The sequence below is a fragment of the Chelon labrosus genome (assembly GCF_963514085.1).
Source record: "Chelon labrosus genome assembly, chromosome: 24".
Taxonomy (NCBI): domain Eukaryota; kingdom Metazoa; phylum Chordata; class Actinopteri; order Mugiliformes; family Mugilidae; genus Chelon; species Chelon labrosus.
This window is the reverse complement of record NC_140357.1, coordinates 6029028-6053435: the sequence shown is the minus strand read 5'-3', so window position 1 is coordinate 6053435 and position 24408 is coordinate 6029028. Positions and strand designations below refer to the sequence as shown.

General features: G+C 41.5%; 1 protein-coding gene across 1 annotated transcript in view; it reads left to right on the top strand.

Moving 5' to 3' along the window:
• Positions 1 to 1418: 1418 nt before the first annotated feature.
• The window catches only part of LOC311509213 (interleukin-1 receptor accessory protein-like 1), a gene marked incomplete at its 3' end in the record, with an annotated part of 191289 nt that continues 168299 nt past the window's right edge, over positions 1419 to 24408 (top strand). The window contains exon 1 of the mRNA XM_084574313.1: positions 1419 to 1631. Within this exon, the coding sequence (XP_084430439.1) occupies positions 1550 to 1631 (82 nt within the window). The 5' untranslated portion in view covers positions 1419 to 1549. The remainder of the gene's footprint in view (positions 1632 to 24408) is intronic.

Here is a 24408-nt window from a genome sequence, read left to right as displayed (position 1 = left end):
TGGCTGAAATGTCAGTAGAAGTGCCCTTGTGGCCTACATGGGCATCTTGCCCAGCTATAGCACTTTTGCCTGTAGCAAGGAGATTCATTAGAAGCCCAACAAAGGCAAAAATTGTACCGTCACATGGAGGAATTTGATGAGCAAGTGAAATGCTGAGGAATACTTGTAGCTGCTGGCAAAGAATAAACAAACAGAATTAACTTTAATAAGTTGTACATTACTAAAACAGAAGTGACTCATAACTCATTGGAGCTAATTTCAGAAGTGACTGTGCACACACTCTTTGAATGAGTTGGTTGATTGGCTATTGTTATTTAGACTTTTGAGGGCCATGCCAATTATGGGAGAAACAACAAAATGGGGTAGCGCTGTTAAAGTACGGGTGAAACCGGGGAAAAAAAAGTTGCAGAAAAATAAAACATTCATTCAAAGCTTGACAAAGATAATGGCAACCCCCAATTGTAATTTTAGGATTGCAGTTGGCCAAAATGTCTATATTTGGATAACTGACTGAACAACTTCTGCCCTGATGGGCTTAACAAAAATGAAGTTATTTTATTTAGTATTCAACCCGCCGGCCAGCCCGCCTGCCTGTGCCACGTGCCGCTGTGCACATACTCTTTGGGTTGCCAGATTGCAGTGATAGATGGGTTGTGTTGAGTGCATTCTGTGTAACTTATGGATCTGTGCTGTTAGTTGAAAAAATGGGAAAGTTGGCAGGTACACCTTTTTGTGACCAAGGCATAAACTGATTAAAAACAGGGAGATTTTACAATTGAAAAATGGTTAAATAAAAATAGCCGGACAGGTGGATAAACGTGAAGGTACTGTTTTACCTCGAGCATATGTTTGCCATTAGTGTGCTGCCATTTCTTAACTGACGCATGACACGGACGGCTTTTGAATGTTACATTAAAATATCCCATAACAGTGACATTTGATTGGGTCTTTGTTGTGTTCATCATCCTGGCAGGCGCATAGATCCAAGCAGGTATATGAACTCGTAGAGAGTGATAGCTTTGAACTTACTGTGTTTGACTGGCATCAACTGAAATGTCAGGTTATTCCTATTATCATAACCATGATTGTCACAACAAGCTACAGTTTTAGTAGTTATCAAGGCAAATTCACTGTTATCCACCTCTCATACAGCTTTCCTAAACAATTATGTTAACAGATAGATACCCTGATCTAAGTGGGCACCTGATTATATCACGTTGGTTGGGAGAGAAGCAGGATGAATGTTGTAGGAAGTTTGCCTTGATAGAAATGTGTCTTGACGTTTGTATCATCAACAGACTCGCCCTGATTATACAGTAAGTCTCTGAAGAGACATAAATAAAGCAAAGGCAGACAAACAAAATTTGCTCACAGGAGTCTTTCTCCAGCTGACATCAAGGCTTGTAGAAGCTCAGTAATCATCAGCTCAAGAATCATCTATTATTTTTATTATTTATATATATATTTTCATGGTTTCAGTGTATTCACAGCTTGCCTCAGTATCATGTTATAACTCAAGTTTTTGTTTCCTTGTAGGACTGGTAAAAAAATGAAAGCTCCCATTCCTCTTTTGATCCTGCTTCATGCTGTTGTGGTCCATTGCCTGAAAGTGGTGTCGAAGAGAGGCTCGGGTAAGTCTTATCTTCTTCTCCTGCAATCTTGTTTTATAACGAAAGAACAACAACAGGAAAATGACTACAAAATCAATTCTACCTCACTCACATCATTGCATCGTGACTGTTGACCGGTCAGATTGAAGTTCAAACAGAGAATATGTCATCTTTGCATGGCACGATCTTATTGCACTGTGTTGTAGATGACAAGGATGCGTTCATTTTTTGATTTCTTTGTTTTTTGACTAAATTAATTGCCTCAAATGAGAAAAGACACCCACTAGATGAATGGATTCTCCTTTCTGTAATAATGTAGACTGCACAGAGGAAGTAAGCCAGTGATCTTGATTCGGTGTATTGACATCCACGTGCCTTAAATCCGTCCCTATGTGCAGAAGCTAAATGTGAGCGAGTGAATGCATGAATGAAAGAATATGTGAATGAGCTACTTCCTGGATCAATACCGCACTTTGCATCCAAGGATGTAGCTGTGGTGTTTGTAGGAGCATCGACATGGCTTTTGCACGAATACTGCATGCCTCTCCAAACTCAGGAATAATTATTGTCTAAAGGGGGGATAGATGCAAGCTAGAGGAACATCTAGACTGGCATACAGAAAGGAATTCTTTTGCCAGTCAGTTTTCTTTTGACTATCCAGCGGCTGCTTGCGTCTGGGTTTTTACCCATGCATATCAGACGCAGGTGCAGGAATGGCCCAAGGCTCATCAAAGGGGTTTCTGCTTTTCCTGCAGAAGTCCCTACGGGCAATCTCTTCAGATGCTTCACGAGCCATTGCCTGGGGCAAGGATTTGAAACGTGTCCACTGATAAATGAACACCCTATTCGAGCCAGACCCCCGTCCTTTGTTCCTTCCCTTTTAGATTGTACAGCTTTATTAGAAGCCATACTGGTTGCAAGTTAGAGCACCACTGTAAAAAAAAAAAAAAGGGGGGGGGGGGGGATTCTGGGCAATGAAAGCCAGTTTGAAATTGCAATGCTTTCATTTTTATAGAACAGAAAAAAAAGCAGCAGGGGCGTGGAGGTGAGTGTCCCTGTGTGATACAGTGGCTGGTATATTTTCAAAGAAACGTTTTTCAGGGTTTAAGGTTCCTTTGTTTATGAGACTTGTGTGGTTTGTTTGGTCAGGCATTTATTGCAGACTATATAAAATCAAGCTTGTAGTCTCATTTAAAACCCGATACTTCAAATGAAATATGGCCTTTCTCTAAAGGATAACCTGTCACTACTTGCTTTGTACATGTGACGTGTCCTGCTGAGTAATCAAGTTTCAGTCAGGTTACGTAGCTTTTTATTTTCCGCAGTAGGGAAATCCAAGTTAGAATTGATCAAACGAATGATTGAGTCTCTAATAACACAAGATGCCTTCAGATGCCACTGCCTGTAGACCATCAAATCGATGTGTCAGCCCATTGAAGAAAATCGAATGACTCAGTTTACTTCCTCAGGGACTATGAATCCACCTCATTGTCCCTGAGGAAAGAAACCACAGTCTCACTTGCGTTCGCCGGCCCACACAAGCAAATGCCGGAACCCCCTGTGCAGTGCTGCATGCGCTATTATCTGTAGATTATTAAATTCAGAACACTCGTCTTTGAGTAATGCTTTGTCGGCATTTGCACTCGGGGTGGAACGGTGCAAAAACATACAATGCATATCTGCTATACTAATCCTCAGCATGCATATGTAGGAGAGTATATCCATTTGTCCTCTGCTGTGGTTCCTCTTTGTTAGAATGCTGATATGGCCTGAATGGTTGGGCGAACAGAATAATTATATTATATTTCTGCTTAATACAGCACATCAAGTTAGATGCTGAAGTAAAACCCACGCCTGGATACACTGTTCATGTTGTCAGTAAGGGATGTTCAGTCCATGATGTACAATTTATCCCAGGAGTCCGTGCCATTTATCTGACATGAAGACTCTTATAGCTGCATTCTGGTTTATTGAGTCTATTGTCTGTGTACAAATTGATGCTGGTGATCAGTTTCTGACCTTTCAGTGCAAACCGATGCGTGCAGAAATAATGATCTTGCTCTTTTGTTAGGTTTAGACTGATCAAAAAAATCACAAATTTGAATCTGGATTCAGCGGTTACACCAGGGATTTTGATTCCCAGTTAAATCGCTGTCAGTGTTTTGTGGTCAGAATAACACATCGCATTTTAACAGATCGGTGATGGCAGACGTGTGTAGTTTCGAGAAGTGGATTCGTAGCTTTCCCAGAGGGGAATTCTGTGCGGGGAAAAAAGGGAACGAGTGACACAGCTACTCTGAAACTGGCCTTCAGCAAGGCTCAACGCTCAACAATAATTTTAATCTCTTTTTTTTTCCTCTAGTGCAATAGTACAATACTGCTGTTGTACAGTAAGATTTGCGGTACTCCTGGAAATGAAAATGGTGACAGAAAAATAAAATAAAATTTGCACCAGTGACTGATAAAAAAGGTAGGGTCACAGGCTGCTGACCGCCTCCAAAACTCTTCATTCATCACTCGAGTGCCCGCAGTAAGAGCTGACATTTAAAAGAGGAAAAAAATCGAATAAGGGAGGTTACCTTGTTCCACCTTTTGGCACACACTTAGTGTGCATAGCAAAATGATGGAAATTAGAAGGTCAGCGTGGACAATGACTTGAGTGGACATAGCCTACGTTCATTGTAGTACTTCTCTCATATATGCTCACCTTGGTCGTTTAAAGATTTTAGACCGTGCTGTCTGAAAATGGTTTGTGGTGCTCTTACTGTCTTAAACACAGAGTCAGCTCCCCTTCTTGGCCACTTGTATGGTACTATATAATAGATGCTTATGAGATCTGTGTGATAAATCCCAAAAAGTGCTTGTTTGGTTATTTGGCAGCGAGCTGCATGGAGTAAAATCCTCTTTCTGTGCACCACGCCGCTGCATTTTATTTGATACGAAACAGAAACTCAAGAGATCACGTAAGGTCTCACTTTAGACTCTCTGAAGTAATAACTATGCATTTATTCTTTTTCGCACCTCTGAACATGGATTACAATCAGAGTGAGAATGAGCTTCAGAGGTTACAGAGAATGACTTTTGACAGCGCTGAATACAGAATAGAATAAAAAAAAAAAGAGCACACACTCGCATTGCAAAAGCAAGTACGCAAGCTGAATATTTCCTATATACTGCAGGTTTCAAAGATATTTCATGGCCATCATCGCTTACCTGCGTTACACAGAGGCCCCCGCTACATCCTTTTTCAGTTTTATTCCTTGCAGCTACCTGTTTCTCCCAGGCGTCGGGAGTTTTTGTTATCCACAGGGATTCACTTTTATGTAGGAGCAGTTTTACAGCTTGTCTGACAAAAATGCACTTTCTGTTTGGAGGACTGCGTTTGCTGTCTTTTGCCCACAATGCCCAAATACTTGCTTAGACATTTGCCCACGCTAAGTAGCATATCAGACAATAAGATTCCTTCCTTTTTAGACGTGCAGAATCTTCAGATCTTCATGTCTTTCGTGTTTCATATATGTCTTGTGTAGCTATAGCTTGAGATGCTATAGCTACATGATGCGATTACATCTATTTATTTCATCAATTGTGGTTGACATCAACCTTTAAAAGAAAGCTGCCATAATGATTATTGATCCAAAAAGGGGACACTGCCATTTCCAGCCTCTTATTCTCAACAGTCATGTTTAAAAAAATAAATAAATAAATAAAATGCTTTTCTGTCCGCTGCAGAGCAGGAAACATTTCTGTTTTGTATTCACTAAATGGCACCCCTTAACAAAACTGTTAACACATGTCCCCCCCCCCCAGTGAACACTCGTGACAGCTGTAGATTCACAGTGATATTCCTTGACATTGATTGAGACAAATTTAGCCTCTCTCCTCCTCTCTGCTGTACAGTCATTAGTCCCCATTTTTTCACCAGACATTGATGAGTCCCCTGACAAATGATGCTTACCTTTCCACAGTCTCTCAGTAATTCCAGCAATACATTACCCATAACACTCACTCGCTGTGAATGCATCACTCTGTTGCTCATGCATATGTAGAAAGACAGTTTGCGAAATGTGTTCACATGTGGAAATAGAATACAGAACCCCCTCTCCGCTTCAACTTTTTTATTAAGGATGGTCGGAGAGCCCGGCTTGTCACTCTGATGAAGAGTAGCTGTAAATAAAACACCACCCCAACAAGGCCTTGGTTCCCATTAGAGAGCAGCCGCTCATCATCTGTCTCTCCCCTTGTATTTATCTACTGCCGCTACAGTAGGTCCTCTGTATATATTTTTCCTTCTCTTTGGCCACTTTTTTCTTCCACTCTTGCAGTAGGCAGAACCAAGGACATCCCGACAGTCAATTAAATTTACAGTCTTCACACCCATCGCACCACACGACTCTTGGAGGACGTCAACATTAATACATCAGTTTAAGGTTAGATTCTTCCCCGCTGCATTAATGGGGGTGCTCACAATTTGGCCAATAATAAGGCCGCTCTTAATTGGACAAGACAGTGATTCCTAACAGGGGACGTCAGCGCATAGCACAGATTCAATTATAGCACGTAACTTGACTTTGCAATTGATATTAAGGGATGTTAAATATGGCAGGAAGCTGGCAGCAAAGATCCTGAAGGGAACCGAAGTAGACACAACCCTTGCCAATGTGTCCGTCTTATCCAGTTTCTACACATAAAACTACTAAATGTCAAAAATAAATTTAGTACAACCAGTTCAATAATACTCCACTTGAGGTTGTCAGTGATGGCGGCTTGGTATGTAAAAACGTAAGTTTGTAAAACTTTTCAAAACAAACTGAGGAATTCGGGATTGAAAACTGGAAGCCCTCTCTCCCTGTGTCTCGCTGTGTCTCAGGCACACGTACGGAGACACATACGCGTGCATACCCGCGGTTCATCTTCTTTCAGTCAATACCACATACCTGTCACAAATGCTGAATGATTGCCTCCACTGCACCGCCCGTTCATAGCGGGGGAGATTGATCACACACATGGTATTAGAAATAAAATGGCTTGCCACATGGAGTTGTTTTCCCTCCTGCTGCCCCGAAAGAAAAAGAGAGAGAGGGAGAGAAAGAGAGAAAAGCCACTCAACAAGTGTGACGGATATAGGCTTCCTGACAACAGGGGTTACTATGGATATGTGTTCCGGCTTGGAGACACATGCCACGGCCCCTCCGTGAGAAATGGATGACGATCAATCACCTGATTTATGAGCAGAATAGTCCCTCTGTGGCCTGTTTGCTGACCTGGAATAATGTTACAACACCACAGCAATTGAGAAAAATGCCAGGAAAGGGTGTAGAGGACTGCAGCTTGGTGAAGATATGGTTACTGGAGGTTGCGGTGCATCAAGCTTCAATACACTGCTGATGTGTGTGAATCAGATATGCATTGGATTACAGCTATTTATTTGATGCATTCGGTTTGACTGCATGGGTGGATGAAGTCTGATTGGATTTGGGTTTACTGAAATCCAGACTTGGGAAATATGATGGAAGTGTGGGTGGCGCTAAGAGGGTCAGACACCTGTCAATCAAGTCATTGCTAAACATCTCCTAGAAGAAAACTTTGGGTTGAAAAAACATTCAAATTCTCAGTAAATTGCATCCACTTTTCCCCACCTTCAGGTGTTGTGCTTCCCTTATCTGTTCATTGTCTTGGAACCTCAACTGTCTGCAGGCACTCAACATTAAATGCAATATATAGCGTTATCTCCTTTCTAATATTTCTCTCTCTGAAAGATAATACGTTCATTTCAGGCTCCCTTAGCAAATTATGCAGCCCACTTTAACAGCCAGGGCGTTTGGTACCAATTTGAGAGATTATATGTGTGGATGATAATGAGCTTTAGTCCAAAAGAGGATTTAAACATGGAGAAGGCTGGCCACTGCTTAATTTAAGAAACTCTGGCTCTCAGGTTTTGGGAGGATGAGTTTGGGAGAAATTTAACTCTCTAAAAGAAAAAAAAAAAAAGAAAAATAGTGAAAATGAAAAGTAAATATCATTTCTAACCAGGTTAGGGCTATTTGGACACAAACAGAAATGGTCCCGGAAATTATTTTAATTCCCCTTGACTGCTTGGCTCTCACAAAAGTGAGCCACAGGGGAAAATCTGCTGCAGTCTCTTAGTACTATGCAAATCGCCTGAAGGCATTGATGGGACTGTACCCAAAAATATCACACATTTAACCTGAGGCTGCTCTGCACAATTAATCCATGTGGATTCATCCTTCTCGTTCTGCGTCGTGCCTATCCATGCGTCTTAACTCTTAGCACAGTATTTGTGTTTATGTGTTTTTCACAATTGAGATGATCTGTTTGTCATTTGTCTTCATCGTCTTACCTTTCGTAATGTTTCACGTATATCTCCTCAACCTTCTGTTTAAAGAAAATGAGGGTTATAGCTGCTGTCGATTGGTGAGGCCAGACAGAAACACGGGGGAGTCATAATTAAAGCTATTTACTGAGGCCTAATCGCATAATCATCAGTAGCTTTTAACAAAATCAGACCAGCAGGTTGTTTTACTAAAAACCTAGCCTGTTTGTAAAGATGCTGTTCTGCAGCAGCATCTGTGATTTCTTTTTGTAAGCCTAATTGGAAAGTAGTACCCCCCCTCCTTATATGCAGACCAAATTCTGTGCTTCACCTTTAAATTACACACCTGCAGTGTCTGTTTGAGTGGAGCAAGATTGGGCTAAATGATAGCTCACATTTCCCCTTGATAAAAGGTCTCGCTTGAAAAGAGAGAGCAGATCCTCCTCCTGTTAAAAAAAAAAAGACAAGTATTGGAGTTGTTTTTTTTTATCATTTGGGGAAATCAGACTGGTACTTTGATTTACACTTGTCTCCGCCTCTGAGTCACCCGAACACTATCGATTGTTGCACTAACTTTGTTTTGAGCTGATGCAACCCAGTTAAGTTTGATTTCTGAGGAGAGTTTATTGATTTGCATGGCAACACTGCCTTTTGTCATTTTCCAGCTTTATCAGCCTCTGTATTTAGCCTCATACTTCACCTGCTGGTTTTCCATCTTAAACGGTGGGCATTTCCAAATAAATGTAAATGCTGACTTTAATTTCCAATAAGTAGTTTTACATATAAATAAACATCTTTACAGCTACATCACACTTAAGAATGCACTCTATAGCCAAGAACGTATAACTTTACTTGGATCATTTCTCTTGATTGATAGCTTGGGGTGAAATATTTGAACCCTTTTCCACATAGTACAGTGCAGTGTTTTGTTGCCATAACGCCACATATTTAATATATCCGTGTGGGGAGGTTTCTCTCCATGTGCAGGGATGCTAAGGAAGGTGTGTTTGTTAAAGTGATGGGATGAAAGATGAGTAAATCAAGTGAAAGGGGATTTATAGTGCAGGGTCCTCATGCATCTGCTGTTGCTATGTCATCCATCTCCTTGAGGCTTCACTCGTCTGATGCTCTTAAGCTTGCTCTTTGCGTGAATGTCTTCATCAGAATCATCAGAGTTATAAAGGCCAACTCAGCCTCCGTAATTCTCGATTGGGAAAGAGGAGGAATATTAAATATTTCAAATGTAAGCAATAAACATGAAAGTTAGAAATGGAGTCTGAATGCAGTCTGGTAGGCAGATGTTGCACTGCACAATAATTGGTCGCTTTTGACCTTTTTGAGTGAATTGAATTGAATTTCCTGCACAGAAATGTTTTCCTGCAGTGGGTCGAAGCATGAAACTGCATTTTGAACCACAGATGCATTTCATTTGTTACTTTAACACCCAAATTACCCTCACAGTGCACATTTTGAAACTAAATGAAAATAACCCAGATATGATCATTGCTATTGTAAAGCAACATCAACGTGATGTACCAAGATGCATGTTTAGAATAGGTGTAAACAGATTATCTGCGCAATGTTAACATGGACAAATCGGGGGGGAAAAGTTCTCATTCCTGTGTTAGGAGATGACTAGTTCTCTGCCTCCTAGTTGACCTTGTGAACCAATTATTTGCTTGTTAGGATGGGACCTAAATAAAAATTCAGATGAAGGGTAATGTGATTGGATGGGAAGTTTGTGGCCTTTTCCTGCCTTCAGTGTGAAAGAAACTGCATGAATTGCGATTTTTAATTAGCCCTACCCTGCACAATGAGCCTGAGGTTGCTTGAGAGGTGAAGTTTTGTGAATGCAGGAAGTCTCCCAACAACGTAGCATTTGATGAGGCTGTCAAGCTCTCTCGCGTCAGCCAGGCACTCAGCGTGTGGCCTTTTTCAATGCTTCTTTATTGGAAAGTTTCAACACATCCTCTCTCACAGTGTTGATTCCCTGTTCAGTCTCCCCATCGCTCAGTGACAGCTAAGAACAAAAAACACTACTCTCTTGTTCTCTTTGTAAATTTTCTTTAGTTCAGTTTTTCCTTTTTTCCCTATTCTTTTTTTAGTCAAACTAGGACTGGTCAAAGCACAATCAACCTATTTCGGCAACAAGCGGAGGCGCAGTGAATCCTTACAGGTCTCAAGGGAGTCCTGCCAAGTTTGGGGCTTTTCAGTTTCCCCCTTTTTTTTGGAATGGAGAAAGGATGTAAGCTCGCTCACTGAGGAGTATGCCTTTGTTGGTTGCAGGAGACTGACGCACTGCAGGAGTTTTGGAAACAAACCAGGTTGACTCTATTCTCCAGGCCTTGGCTGCTTTTCTCAACACTGTTCTTTACTCTAAAGATACAAGCAGGTCCCATTCAAACCCTCCTGCTTAGCATTTTTATTATAATTAGCAGGGAATTACCTGGTATTCCGCCCATAGGAAAGTATGTCATTTAATCCACAGCAAAGCACCTATTGTGTGCACTACTTTAATTAAGACGCTCCAGATTTGCTTTTAAAAAACCACTGTGTTCAAAATTCTGCTCAACTATTCCCTGTATGCATGCCTTGTAATTTCATTTGGCAGGATTTATTGTGAAGTTCTGTCTCATATTTCATTGTCATGTTTTATTGCTTGCATTTGATGTGATGCATGGTTGAAATATTTAAGGCCTTTTATTTATGATCCTCCGGGGTCCAAAAAATAGTATAAGATGGCAGCTGATTTCCCTGCAGTGCAATGATCAATAAATTCTACATATTAATTAAGTTCCTCTGTCATCTCCAAGGCATCTCTCAGGGATAAGCCTATTTCTGGTCTCTTATTGGCCAATCACAGCACGGCATGACACTACGCAGCCATCTCCCAGAGCTCCTCTGCGTTCTTGGAAGAAACATGTACAGAGTTGCTGCATAAGGAGCATTTTTCTGAGTATAAAGAAGTGAGGGGAAGCAGCGGGCATCATCAGCTGTAATTTACAGGAAGTGGTCTAAATTTATTTGTTTTTATATGACATATAGGGCCAGCTCTGTAAATGTGCAAAGTTCTCAGCTGGGGATCAAACAGCCATGAAATGCTTTTATGGTCCCGGTGGCCTTTTCAAACGATTAGATTCCATTAACGTGCGAAACGTAAATAAAAGCAAACACGGCAGATTTCCATCCTGGGGTTGCATGCGATTTGTTCCTGATCTCTGATCTGAACAGAGCAGATGAGAGGGAGTGACTGTTGTTACAGGAGAGGCTCAAGAGCCAAAACTAAACAAGACTTTTAGCTTAAAGCTGCTGATGTACTGTAGATTGTGCATTTATTGTGACTGCATTAGCATCTTCTGCTAACTGAGAGGCACCACAGATATCACTTTGTCTTGCCAGTAGCCAATCAGCGCGGCACGCCACGACCTCGCTATCCCAAGTGTTCCTGCGCTCTCAGCACATCCTCGCTCACAATCTCACTCAGAAACAGGATTAAAAATTCTCTCTCCGTGACCTTTGCGCGTGTTGTGCGTTCGAGCTTGCCAATGGATAATAAGACTGATCCTGCTCCATTCAGCCTCAGACGGAAGTTTCCCCCGTATATCATTTGACATCAAAAACACTTAAAATAAATTGCTGTATAAAAATGCAATGTTCAGGCAGCCAATTAAGTTTGATTCTTGAAGTGTTGCCCTCTGAGTGTGTGTAATGAGGCCCCTAGCTTAACTATGAAGTCTGCTGGCTGCTGTTTGACAAAAGATGTTTTTTTTTTCATTCACATAGCGCCTAATGAGTGGTGGAGATGCTATTGTCTCCCATCAACAAATCAGATGATGGAGGAGAAACAGATCAAAAAAATGCGATGATTAACACCCCCTTCTTAAAGACCATAACATTTTCTCCACACCTGCAAAGACAGTTAATTAAAAGGGACTACGGTGGTTATTTATCGGCAATCATCAAACCATTGAAATCACTTTCAACCTGTGATCTTTTCCCTTTTACATTTAACTAAATCACATCTGGCTGTAGCAGCTGGGAAAAGGTGAAACAAAGCAAAGCAGTTAATGCCCGTTCTATTTAAATATTTTATTTTGTCATCCGTCCCAGTTCCAGCCTTGATACACGGCAGTTCAAAATAAAACTCTCCAAATCCAGTTCCAACATCTTTCATTTGCACCGCATTGAAATTCAAATATACCCTGATTGTAATGTTCAGTGTGCATGCCACCCTCAGTGATTTTAAAAGCGTGTGATATAGGCATGAAAAGGGCTTCTTTTTTTTCCCGTTTGCAACGCTCTCTAAGGCTCTCTGTCGCTTTTTTTTGTGCACCAAAGTGCCTGGTCTTGAAAAACACAAGGACAGCTAAGGATTATAGTTTTACGTGCGCCCTTAGTTGCCTTTAATATGCAAATAAAAGATAAGCTTTGGAAGGAGACTGTTTGGCATAGCAGAAATCTCTACCAGAAGGTGATGCTAAACATTCGCAACTTTGTTAGCTTGTTTACTTCTCAGGATCTTTAACATTTCACTGAGGAACAACATCCAGACAGCTATGGATGATAATAAGGAAGCGTAGCCATGTGGACTATAGCAGTACATGCAGGGAAAATACTAGGTTTCAATAACATGACTCAGTATTACTAATTTAAGTCAAAGACATGTGTCAGTATTCCATTTGAGCCAAATGGCAAAATTTAAGTGATGACTCTGTCTGCGCGGCTCAGGCACATCAAACAAAATAAGAAAACGACATCTCTGCAATTCATAGCAAAAGCCAAAAGCAGCCGGGTAAATGACTTTGGTATTACACTGTCAGAAAACCGTTTCAAATGTGCCATGGGAAGCAATTCCAGCATTTCTTTTGATCTCGAGTGAAGGGGGGTGGGGAGGGGGGTGGGGGATTAGGAAATATTTGATATCATGGAATTGTGATCCTGGCATTAGAGTCACACAATGTGCATGCAATGTCAACATCTATAATTGAGTGATTTAAATGACCTAATTTCTGCGTGTGGGCTACCTCTGCAGTTGTAGACGCGTCAGAGCATTGAACCATTTGAAAAAAGCAGGCTAACTAATGATGGACCCATGCATCAGTGTCGAGGAAGACATTGCTGCTTGTTCAAGTGACCCCTCACACTGTGTGCTGACAAATGCATACATAAAAGCAAGCTAATACACACTCACCTATTCTTTAACAAAGTCTGCAAGTCTACTATTTGATTATTCTGAAACAAAGAACACCGAATTTAGATCGAAAACCCACCACACTTATTAAATCAGCATTCAGCGTGCACACACCAGTGTTGTTTGGAATATCGATTCGAAGAGCACGCACACATGTTGAGACAGCGAGGTGCAGATTATCCAATCAAGTGTCCATGCCGACCGTGTACAATTGATCAGAGTGTATTTGCTCAGGGCTGACAACCCAGTGGGCATTCACAGAGTCTCCGACTGGCTCAGAGGGGGGTTAAGGATTATTGACTGTTGGATAAAGAAAATAGAGAAATCTACAGAATGGAGAGTCACCAAATAATTGGATTAAACAAACAAATTAGCGCGCTGAATGTATAATCAGAACAATGAAGCATCCAAGACACTTTCTTGGAGCACTGTTTGTGCCAGTGAAGGATTAGCTGTTTGGTGGTTTTAAAGCTACTTTAAACAAGAGTAATGCTCCAGCAGTGACCTTGAGTGATTGTCGAGTTTCTGTTTCATGACTAACTGAAAGGAAGTCACGACAATTATCTCTTGTTGCTTGTCTTTCCCTGTCCTAATTGGTCAGTGTGTGCACATTTTCCCACTGAGGTTTTGTGTACACATCCAGCCCTAATGACTTTAGCATAAAGGACATTCTTGCCTTTCAGTCTCTCTCCAAGTCTGTCAATGAATCCAAACGTTGCAGGTCTGTGTGTTTGGCGAGCCGGGGAAACTGCTCTGTTTTATGTGTTCCTTGACCTCTTTCAAGCCTACAGAATGGAGTCAGTGTGTGCCTGAGAAGCCTAATTGGGTTGACAGCGCAGTGTCTTGCCTCTTGCCCACATGCATGACATCCAGCTCTTTGACAAAGCGCCCTGCCTCTGCAGTCCTTTGTCTGTCGAAGGTGGTAGCACTTGAATGAATGTTTAAACAAGCCACCATGGCCGCCTTGATGCTGTTGACTTCACCAAATGCTTTTTGAGTGTTTGCGTTTTTATTGTTGAGTTGTAAACACGTACAAACAAAACCAACAGCGGATGAAATGTGGCTCAGAGTTAATGAATAGATTTTAATGGACACTCTAGGAATGTGTTTGTTAATTTTCTGTCAGCGCACGTGCAGTTTTAATGAAGCTGAATGAATTGTGCATTGGGTTGCTGGTGCGTACAGTGTGATTATGTCGAATATGTTGCCTCTGTTGTGTGGTCCCTTTTAAATGAGGATGTGTAGGTGGAGAGATGGTGGGAAGGAAGGGAGGAAGGGCAAAGGGTGAAGAAGCAAAGTGGAAAGTACGCGACGCTGGGCTTCATGAATTCATTTCCCCTCTCTCCTGTGTCAGGGGGACCTCGTCTGAACCCATTACGGCGGTAACAAGGTGACAGCGAGCGGTCTTGGTACGGGTTCTGGCCTCAGGAGCTGTCTAGCTGCCCGTCTATGTTAATTAAGGGAGAGAATGAAAGTGTGTGGTATGGGTACACTGTTAGACAAGAGCGTTTAACTAGATTAACTAGATGGCCCGAATAATAACACTTTGACTCTTTCTCTCAAGTAAGTTTGCAGCTTGCAGGTGCATCTTCATGGATAATGATCCATGCTGAGACCCTGAATCATATAGGTTTCCAAATAACACGACACGCTGCAGGCTATGAATTATTGAGACCCTCTTAGGCTATGTTATGGCCAAAACTTTAAAGTTGGAACGACTGACCAGTGTCATTTCTGTTGCTCATTTCCTTGGCACATTATTTAAAGAACTCTTGCTGGCGCTCTTCTGAAATAATGTCCTAAGTTTTACCGGTGCTTAAAGATAGACAGAACAGAATACTCGGCCTGTTTGCCAAATGGAAAGCCTTCTTCTCCTTTCCATCTCCACTCCACTGTGGGAAAAGTGGCGTCATCTTTCTGCGAGGGAAATGGCACTGGCGAAGTTCACTGGGAGAGCATTTTTAGTGCAAAGTAAGTGGGCGATCAGGAGATGTCATCAATTCCAATGCATGCCAGTTGCCACGGAAACAGAAGTGGAGAGGCTTTTCTCAAGGATCCTGTTAAACATTTAGAGTGTGCAAGGCTCAGAGAAAACGAGAGAGAGAGAGAGAGAGATAAGAGAGATAAGAGAGTGGAGGAGATGTGTTGTGGACCACTGTCCATATTTTCATTAGATTTTTTCTTTGTGCCTAAATTTGCACAGTTAGTTTTAACTTGAAGTTTCCATTTCTATTAATAAAGCAACACAGTTGGAAGTGATAAATAGAAGCATCATTATAACAGTACATTTACATTTGCTGAGACATCCAATATCTCCACAATCGTGATGGGGTGCATTTAAAGTATAATGTATTGTAATTGTGGACATTCCTTAGTTTTAATAACTGGTTATGTTATGCACACTATATTCTTTCTTGATGGGGATTTCTGTCCGTTCTGACAAACAAGATGGCAGTGACTGTTGAATTAGCGTGTCAATACAAAGTGCGAGATGTTACTGGAATTCCTCCCATCACCCAACTTGGCCTTTATCTGGTAAGCATAGCTCTGACTGAGCTCGGCGCAAAAAAAAAAAGGCAGTTGTGTGGCACCTCCTGATCGAGGAGACCTTCTCCAGTGGTAATCTCCCAGCAGACAGGCCCTAAATGGGAAAGGGCTCTTGCGGAAACAACGTGGGCTCAGCAGATAGGAGCTCTGTGTAATTCCTGTTAATTACTGTCCAGGAGGAGATAAGACCTGGTTGGAGAGGCTAAGAGAAGAGATAAGGAGGATCAGGGATTCGCCTGAAGGATTTTCCACCCATTGGGCAAAAACAGTCCAGTTGTCAAGAAATAGTCTTTAGTTTGAAGCTGCCCTGGAGGAGTAGTTGTTTGCTTTTCACTTACTGAACTTAAAGACATCGTGGCAGTTTTAAGAGTTGTGGCAATTATATCTGTTATGGCATCCAAAAAGTTTTCTCTTGCAGACATGCAGACGGGGGTTGCTGTCCTCCAGTGTGTGGCAAGATGAAATGTGAATTACAATGTGTTTCCACCCTCTTAAGAGGGTGCAACTAGATTACCTACAGGGGCGTACACATGTAATGTTACTGAAATTCACAGAGTACACAGCTAAAAAAAACATTTTGTGGGTACCAAGTTTGAGCTTCAGCTTTGATGTCTGATTCCATGAAATAATGGATGATGCAAGTACAGATTTCCCCAAACGATTCCCGTAAGGAAACACTCTCCACAACTTTAGCATCAAATTCAACGTGAGGATAGCAGGCTTGGCGCGTCAGCTGAACCCACATTGCATTGTTGACAGCTAGATGAGCTAGCTCTGTCCATATGCTAGTAATATTTTAGCATTATTATTATTATTATTTTTTATGTTCTGCTTGTTTGAGCTGGGAAATATACAAGAGGGTTACCTAGGCAACCAGAGACTGAAACATCCATTAGTGACCATGCGTTCATGCATTCATTTAGACTTTGAAAGTGGAAGGACTCACAACATCATTTCTAGAAATATCTGTATCATCTGCCTCTATTGTGTCCACAACCTCAAGCAAAGAAGCACTCAAGCCGTGGTCTGGACCTTCTTATTGTGTCACAATATCTTATTGCAGCTGACACATTCAGACCCTCCATTATTCTGTGAATCTCTGACTTCTCCTAAATGTTTGCCTTAAAGGAGGGAATCTGGTAAAGACGTCTGATACGGTCAAACGTTCTATAAAAAAAACAGCTTTGAGTAAATCATGACTTTTGTTGTTTTGTTGATTCCTGTTTTCAGCAATATTTGCAAATTAATTAAAGTTTAATTGCATATTTTGATATTCCTGGCAGTCCTCTTTTCCTTTCAAAGTCAAAAAAGCAAATCAAAACAGGCGTATGGGAAAACTCTTACACTGCACTTGAGTAAAATCATTGATGCCACTGCAAATATTCACAGCGTGACTTGAGGGATTTTCTTTTAAGAATAGTTCAAAGCAATTCACCAAAAAACATGAGCCATATAAGACCCAATTCATTTCTTTGCCACATTCCAAGCCTCCATTAGCATGCGCCGGGGATGAATCTTACAAGTTGTCAGTCACCTCTGCTCTACCGTGAAATCAGACCAAATCCCAGTTGCTGTTTGCCTGGTTTCTACTGCAGTTGTGTCGTCTGCTCAGACCTCTGACCTGATAACTAACAAGGCTGTGTCGATTGTACATAGAAATGTACTAGTAATGGCTGGTACTGTTGTGTTAAAAGCATGAGACTGATGAGAGAAGACACCGCGTGGTTCCTTGAAAGAATTGAACACTGATTTGTAAACTGCAGCAGCTCCCTGGGGCTTCAAGTACAGGGATATATGAGCTCATATTGGAGAAACGAGGCTAGATGTCTAAATGCATTACTGCAATAAACTTTGGAGGGGAAGTAGTGCTGTGTATCTGCGTGTTGACCTTGTTAGTATTAAGTTCCTGAATTGCTATCTGGGGTGTGCATGTTACCAGAGGCACCGGTGTTCTGACTGTAAACACCTCATTTCATACTTTTTGCCTTAATTCTTGTCTTTGTTCCCGCCTATTAATAGCTGAGCAAAGGAACCATGCCTTCTTCTCTCGGCAGCTCATCATTAGCAGCTGAGACATATTTTTGCACTTGTAATACTCAGAACGCCACGATACTAATTACCTTTCACTCACCAATAATGCTTGGTTTTACCCCCTACTTCTCATTGAACAGTTGCTGCTGTAAGGAATCAGGCATTTTGTGAAGTGCCTTTACAAATTGCGTAATATGACAGCCATTCATCAGTTTGATAAATGATTAGTAAAAAAAAAAAGAGTTACTGAGAATATGTAAATTTCAGTGCTTAGTGATCACAGTGTGCGTCACTCTCTGTGATTACAGAACACACAAACAAAGTTTCTCACAGGCAAGAATAAGTGGTTGTTGATTACACAGGGGGATTTTTATTTCTTTTTTAAGTACACTGAAAAAGTACCAAAGGACTGGGTAATTTTGATTCTCAAGCTGAAACAGATGTAAGTCCCTGTAATTTCCTGTTCCTCTGTCTTAAATGGTGTATCATTTCATCATATACTGTGATTAAATTAGTCAGATCTGGATGCCGGATGCCTAATTGTTATAGATATTTGACAACACAGAATCATTGTAGTTTCTCCAACACACTTTTCAAAGGGAGAGGTAAATGAGGGGCGTTCAGTTGTTGCAGTATACAACCTCACCACTAGATGCTGCTAGATTTTACATGCAGGTCCTTTAAATTATCTCAATAATGATTTCAACAATGCTGAAGTCATTGTTTCTGTTTTGATATAGAAAACCTCTTGTTTTGTAATGCTGCAGGACACAAATGTCATAGATTTCTTTACTTTTCATCTCGGGACAACTCAACTCAAAAAAAAAAGATGGTGGACAAATGAATGAAGGAAGAAAGAGTGATGGTAGTGGGTGGGTCGGTGAGAAGGAGAGACTGGCGAATGTGTGCAGAAAAAAGAGGTGTGCATTTGGAAAAAGGAGAGCGAGGAAGGACGGTTCAGTAACTTTCTCATCTGATAAAGCCATTCTGGCTCCACATGACCCAGTTTCCGCCGAACGGATTGGTAAACGATAAAACTGAACCTGACATGTATTTGCTGAAGTCTTTAAGTGTCTAAAATGTGCGGGGTAAACAGGTTGTAAAAATTCTAAATGGAACGGGGGCGTAGTTTGTGTGCGTTATACACATTTGTGAATTCATCCTTTGCGGTACAAGCATTCATGCAAGAGAAGCCAACCAGGTCTGTGGTGAGGAATAACATTAAAGATGCTGATACGGATTCCAGTTCCCTCTCTTAATGCCTCTACGACTGCTTATGGCCATACAGTGTAATGTAACAATACCAGAGGTGTCTGTCTCAGCAGGAGTTAGTAATGTTGGTGTGTTATATAAGTTGGAAGGACTGTGTTTAGTTCAATGATGCTCGACACGTCTCAATTTTAGTTTATTATGCATACTGCTGTTTGGGTTATCTTTTTATTTATACGAAGCTTTCTGTACACAGCTACAACTTTAATTTCATGCAGGGGAAGTTCACATTGAATATATATGTGTAATGAGTGCCATTTCAAGGCCCTCGAGGGTCTCCATGTTACTAACTAACTGATTCTGGGTTGATATTATATGAGTAATAAGAAGAAAATAATACTTTTTATGATCTTGGTATGGTATTCATATGGTATTCGGATGGCTGCGTGAAGGCCAGTGTTTGTTCTCTCAGAGTCTTGACTTAGAGTTTTCAATTACCTGGAACAGAAGTCCCCCCAAAGTTCAAAGATTCTGCATAATCACCCAAGCAGTTGAACTTCACGTGCATGTAATGAGAGCTGTATAACTCATCTCCTTCTACCTTAGACCACAAACTCATCAATCAGCACTCGGAGAGATGCCTTTTAATCCTATTGACATTTAAACAGCAGTAATGCGGGCAACCTCTTGACTTATCTAAAAATACGGAGGGATTGCCGCAGCACCAAAGTGCGGCTTCACATTTCATAAATTTCATCATTGAAATAAGAATAATTGCTGCCTTGGAATCGGGTGTATTTTTTGGCGAGGAAATAAAAGACAAAGAGCTCCGCAATCACATTTGTGACTTGTCACATCCCAGAAATGACTCAGTTTTTGAGTGAACTGTCTGTTACAGTTTTGATCAGTTTGTCAAAATGAAGTTAAAAATACACTATATGCATTAATAGCTTCTGTGAAATATTGACATTGTTAATATCATAGTTTTTTATTGTCCTCTCTTTCCGTTTTAATCTGTCGTATTTGTTATTTGTTTCTGTTTTCTGTTCTGTTCAGACTAGTGATGTTTTTTTTCTTGAAGCATAGCTAGATATTGGTCCCTCCTACATCTACATTACTGTAATAAACACACATGAAAACAAACTACATCACAGATGTCTGACAGCACAGCGCAGCGTTGTTTAAATTCCCTCTTAATGGGTAGTTCAGATGACCTGCACCCTAAGGTGTCTTCCTAAGGTGTCTTCCTATGTAAATGAACGCATCCTGTTTGTGTGGTGCAAATACAGGGCAATAAAAGAATGCAGGGGAAGACAGGGGAGAGGCACTATACACTCTATGGCTCTCTTGCCCCAGAGTGCCCTGTGAATTATTTATGAAAGTGCTGACAGAAGAGGAGCAGGTTCAACAAGGCGCGTTTCTCTGGGGGGCAACACCAGCCAACAGTCAGGTGGAGCTTGGTTTGTCTTGCGGCCTCTGGATTTTAATGATGGTCCAGTGGTCTCGTTATGCGAATCTACACTTGAGCTTTTTTCCCTGTGTCAGCTGAAAAGAGAGGTTGCGTGCAAATCTGTGATCTCTGCCGTGCCTGTACCCCCCCACCAATTCTTTCTCTCTTATTCTACTCTCGCCCCATTGCTCCCACTCTCACTTTGGTCACTTAGAGTGTCCCTGTTCCTCTTTCCTTTACCTTCGTAATTTTCTCATCTTGTTTTTATGCACCTCTTCTCCAGCATGTCTCTTTCTGAATTGCTCTCATCCTCTCCTCTGTCCGCCTACTCTGCATCTCATACATCTCTGTCTGTTTCCTTCCGCGCACTCCTAGCACTATCACTGATGATTGGCAGTGCATTAAACATAATGTAAATCATTCCTCTTAACCTGCATTAGCTAATTAAAAGACGTTCTGGTTCTGTTCTTGCATCGAGAAAGAGAAAAAAAAGCTCAGGTCTCCAATAAAATCCACTCAGGGATAAAAAAACAACTTTATTTTCAGGTTTAATCAGTATAGTACCACTTGTGGAAATACATATAAATAAATATTTTATAATATATGGAAACATGAATTAACATCCAGTCCTTTTATCCATATATTCTTGCAGATAAACACAAGTGCGCTAAGTTGAGTTCAAGCTCCAGCAACCTTGCAGAAAAATCAGTTTCGATTACAGATATAAATGAAAGCTCTGCTTATAATTAACAAATGTATATAATCAGGTGGGGTTTGCCTTAAGTGAACGTTGTGTTTCCTCATCATGTAAGCAGAGTAACATAGGAGTTCTCAGTGAGTTGTGCAGTGGCACTTTTGGATTAGCCCGTGAACCCTAAAGAGCCACCCACAGACTCGTACCAGCAGGCAGTGGATATGGCTGCTGCTGATAAAACACACATCAATAATACTTGCATCGCTTTAAAACATCCTGTTACCAAAAACAGCTGTGCAATGAGGTCAGAAGTAGGATCCAGAAACATTACAAACATAAGTATACCCTAGTTGATGGAGCTGATTTCTAACTTTTACTTCTTGACTAATTCTCTTAAAGTGAGGGGACCAGTAGGCACCAAACAGAGACAAAATATGCCTCTTAATGTAAATCGTTGCGATCAAGCACAATTACAGTTCACATTTTGCGGCCCTCCGACACCAAACGGAGCAGCGTTCTTCATAACTGTGACGCTCTTCTTAATTAAATTTTGTATCGACCTCACTAAGCTGATGCTGCCACGTTGACAGTCCTGTAAAAATTATTGCCTGATGTGCTTACCAGTACAGATTGAGGTATAGTAAAATTTTAGTGTTGTGATGACTCACTTTGTCTTTATATCCTGCCTCTATCGCTCTTTACTCCTCCACGATTTCTAGTTGTCCTTGCCTGTCCTTGTTGCACACAAACACATGTACAGATGTATGTTTGTGATCTGTAATGTGTAAAATATACAGACCACAGAAGAGACAATATGCCATTTCATAGTGTCCAAGCATAAACAGCAGCCATCACTAAACCCGTACAGCCACGTTCTTTCCTATGACCCCCCCCCCACCCACCCCCTGTGCTGCATTGCTCCTCAGGGCTCTCCCGCATAATCTGACAGCACCTTCGCTTATAGGTCTTCTCGCTGTCAGTCTCTCCTCTCCAGAGGATGGACACATCACAGGTGTCTGCTACAAGAGTCTCTACCACCAGCATCTCCCCCGGGGCTCACTTGTCAACCGGAGAAGCACCTCCAATGTTTGACCTCAAGGGAGGACGGGGAGGAGAAGGCTAACAGATTGGACCGATACGTGTAGAGACGTGGAATGGGAGGAAAAACAATATTTCTTAAATTGTAAGAACATTTTTCCCGTCTGCTTGCACTGTCCTTTTCATTTTCAGTGCCTTCTCGCTTTACCTGAAATATTTTGCTTGGACTGTAAAATACTCCAGTGCAAGTATCATAAAACTTAAGGTCAATGAGGGCCATAAAATAGGTGCGAGGTTAGGTAATACATTTAAATAGGATGCATCATAGCTTATTTGGAGGCAGAAAGTGTCATAAGTTGAGCTAAAGGACAATGGGGTGGAGGAATGTTTTCTGCGGTAGTCTGCAAACCAGAAGGTGACGTTTCAGTGTCTTTGTTGTCCCCAATCAAGCTTGTGACCCATTCAAAATAATTTACATCCTGCAGTGTCTTCTGTGACAGATTAGATTGGATTATAAGCCACACACCAGGCTAATGGAAGCCTGTAAAGTCAGTATTTGCAGCAAGTAGTATTAAATATCATATGATAAGTTGCCCTCCGATTCCCACCCCCTTTGGCTGGAACATGTTTTGGTTCATGTTGTGTAGTTGTGGTGTTGTGTGGATTTATTGCAGACTTTCTCAAGCTCTCTGGAGACCTAATGTGCCAAAGTATTTTCCTTGGTTGGAGCTTAATGGGCTGTTTGTATTTTCTGCAGAGGAAACACATTTTTTTGAATCCAGCCTGAATTCTGCTTGCTGTTCTTTCTTATCGCCTGTGTTTGGTACAAGCTCTCATACAACCCTGTTTACATGGAGGCGCAGTCCTGCCCCCCATATCCCCACTATATTCCACTGTGAAAACCCGCCTCGAATTAAAGTCACGACTTGAGTATGAACTGCTTCATTCTGCATTACAGCCCACGTTCTCAACCGATAACAAAGAATTGTTCTTCTGTATCACATTTCTACCATTGTGGCCAAATCTCGCTTCCCTGCAGTGCATTTTCACAGCATACATCTATTATTTCTGCACTATTCCACTGCGATCAGATATGGCACATCCTTCCCGAAAATCCCCAACTTTAACCTTGTGAAAAAGCTTGCAGATTGAACTATCTCAGCAGTTCCCAGCATCTCTAAGCTGACAGAATGTCTTCATAGCAGTTCAGGGCTCCTCTGTGCCCATGGATCTGTGCGTCATCCGAGAGTTTGACAGGCAAACGCGCAGGCGCCCACACGTATGCGCACCAACTCACATACACGAACGCACTCTCTGGTGAGAAGCAGGGGGCCAATTATGGGCTACTGTGACAGGGAACGGCTGCAGGGAAGTCAGTGTCCCCCCAGGCAGACAGTGCACCCAGCATTCTGCCTGCATGTCCACTGACAGTGATAGGAACCTTATGATACCTCAGTATGAAAAACAAAGGCACAATGGAACCTTAAAGATGTTGTGAAGGATTTGTTGGCGGTGTTTTCTCAGCAGACACAATAATCAGATCATATTGTACTGTGCTGCACTTTGCCTACCCACCTACTCAGTGTGTTTATTGAGATAAAAATTAGCCCATGTTATCTCATGAGAATCCCATCTCTCTGGCTAAAATCAGGGCAAGTAATTTCCAGGCATAGAGGCGTACTTACACTGATCAGCCACAACATTAAAACCGCTATCAGGACAAGCGAATAAGATTGACCATCTTGTGACAATACAGTGTTTTGCTGGGAAACTTTTGCACCTGGCATTCGTGTGGATGTTATTTAGACATGTACCACCCACCTAGACCAGACCAGGCACCCCCACCCCATAGCAATGACACTCCTTGATGGCAGGATGCAGCCTGACACAGGCACAAATAATGGTTTAGGAACAACTAAAAAAAAAGAAACATGAAGAACAGCACAAAGTGTTGACCTGGCCTCCAGATTCAGTAGATCCCAAACTGATCAAGTATCTGGGATGATCCACAGGGGCGCCTCCCCTCATCCCATAGGACTCAAAGGCCCCCCGCTAATGGAGGAGCAAGGGAGACCTCCACAAAACTTGATTCTAATTTATTTTGAATGTGTGTGAGTTTTGGACAATACATCTGCATAACACAGTTTCTCACACATTTTAACAAAATTCACATAAATAGATTAGTATTGTCATAAAATAGAATATAAAATAGATGTGGACATTTATTGTTGCACTATTGTAATGTTTAATGTTGTAATTTAGCACATCAACAGGATGCTTTCATTACTAATACAGTTATCAAGG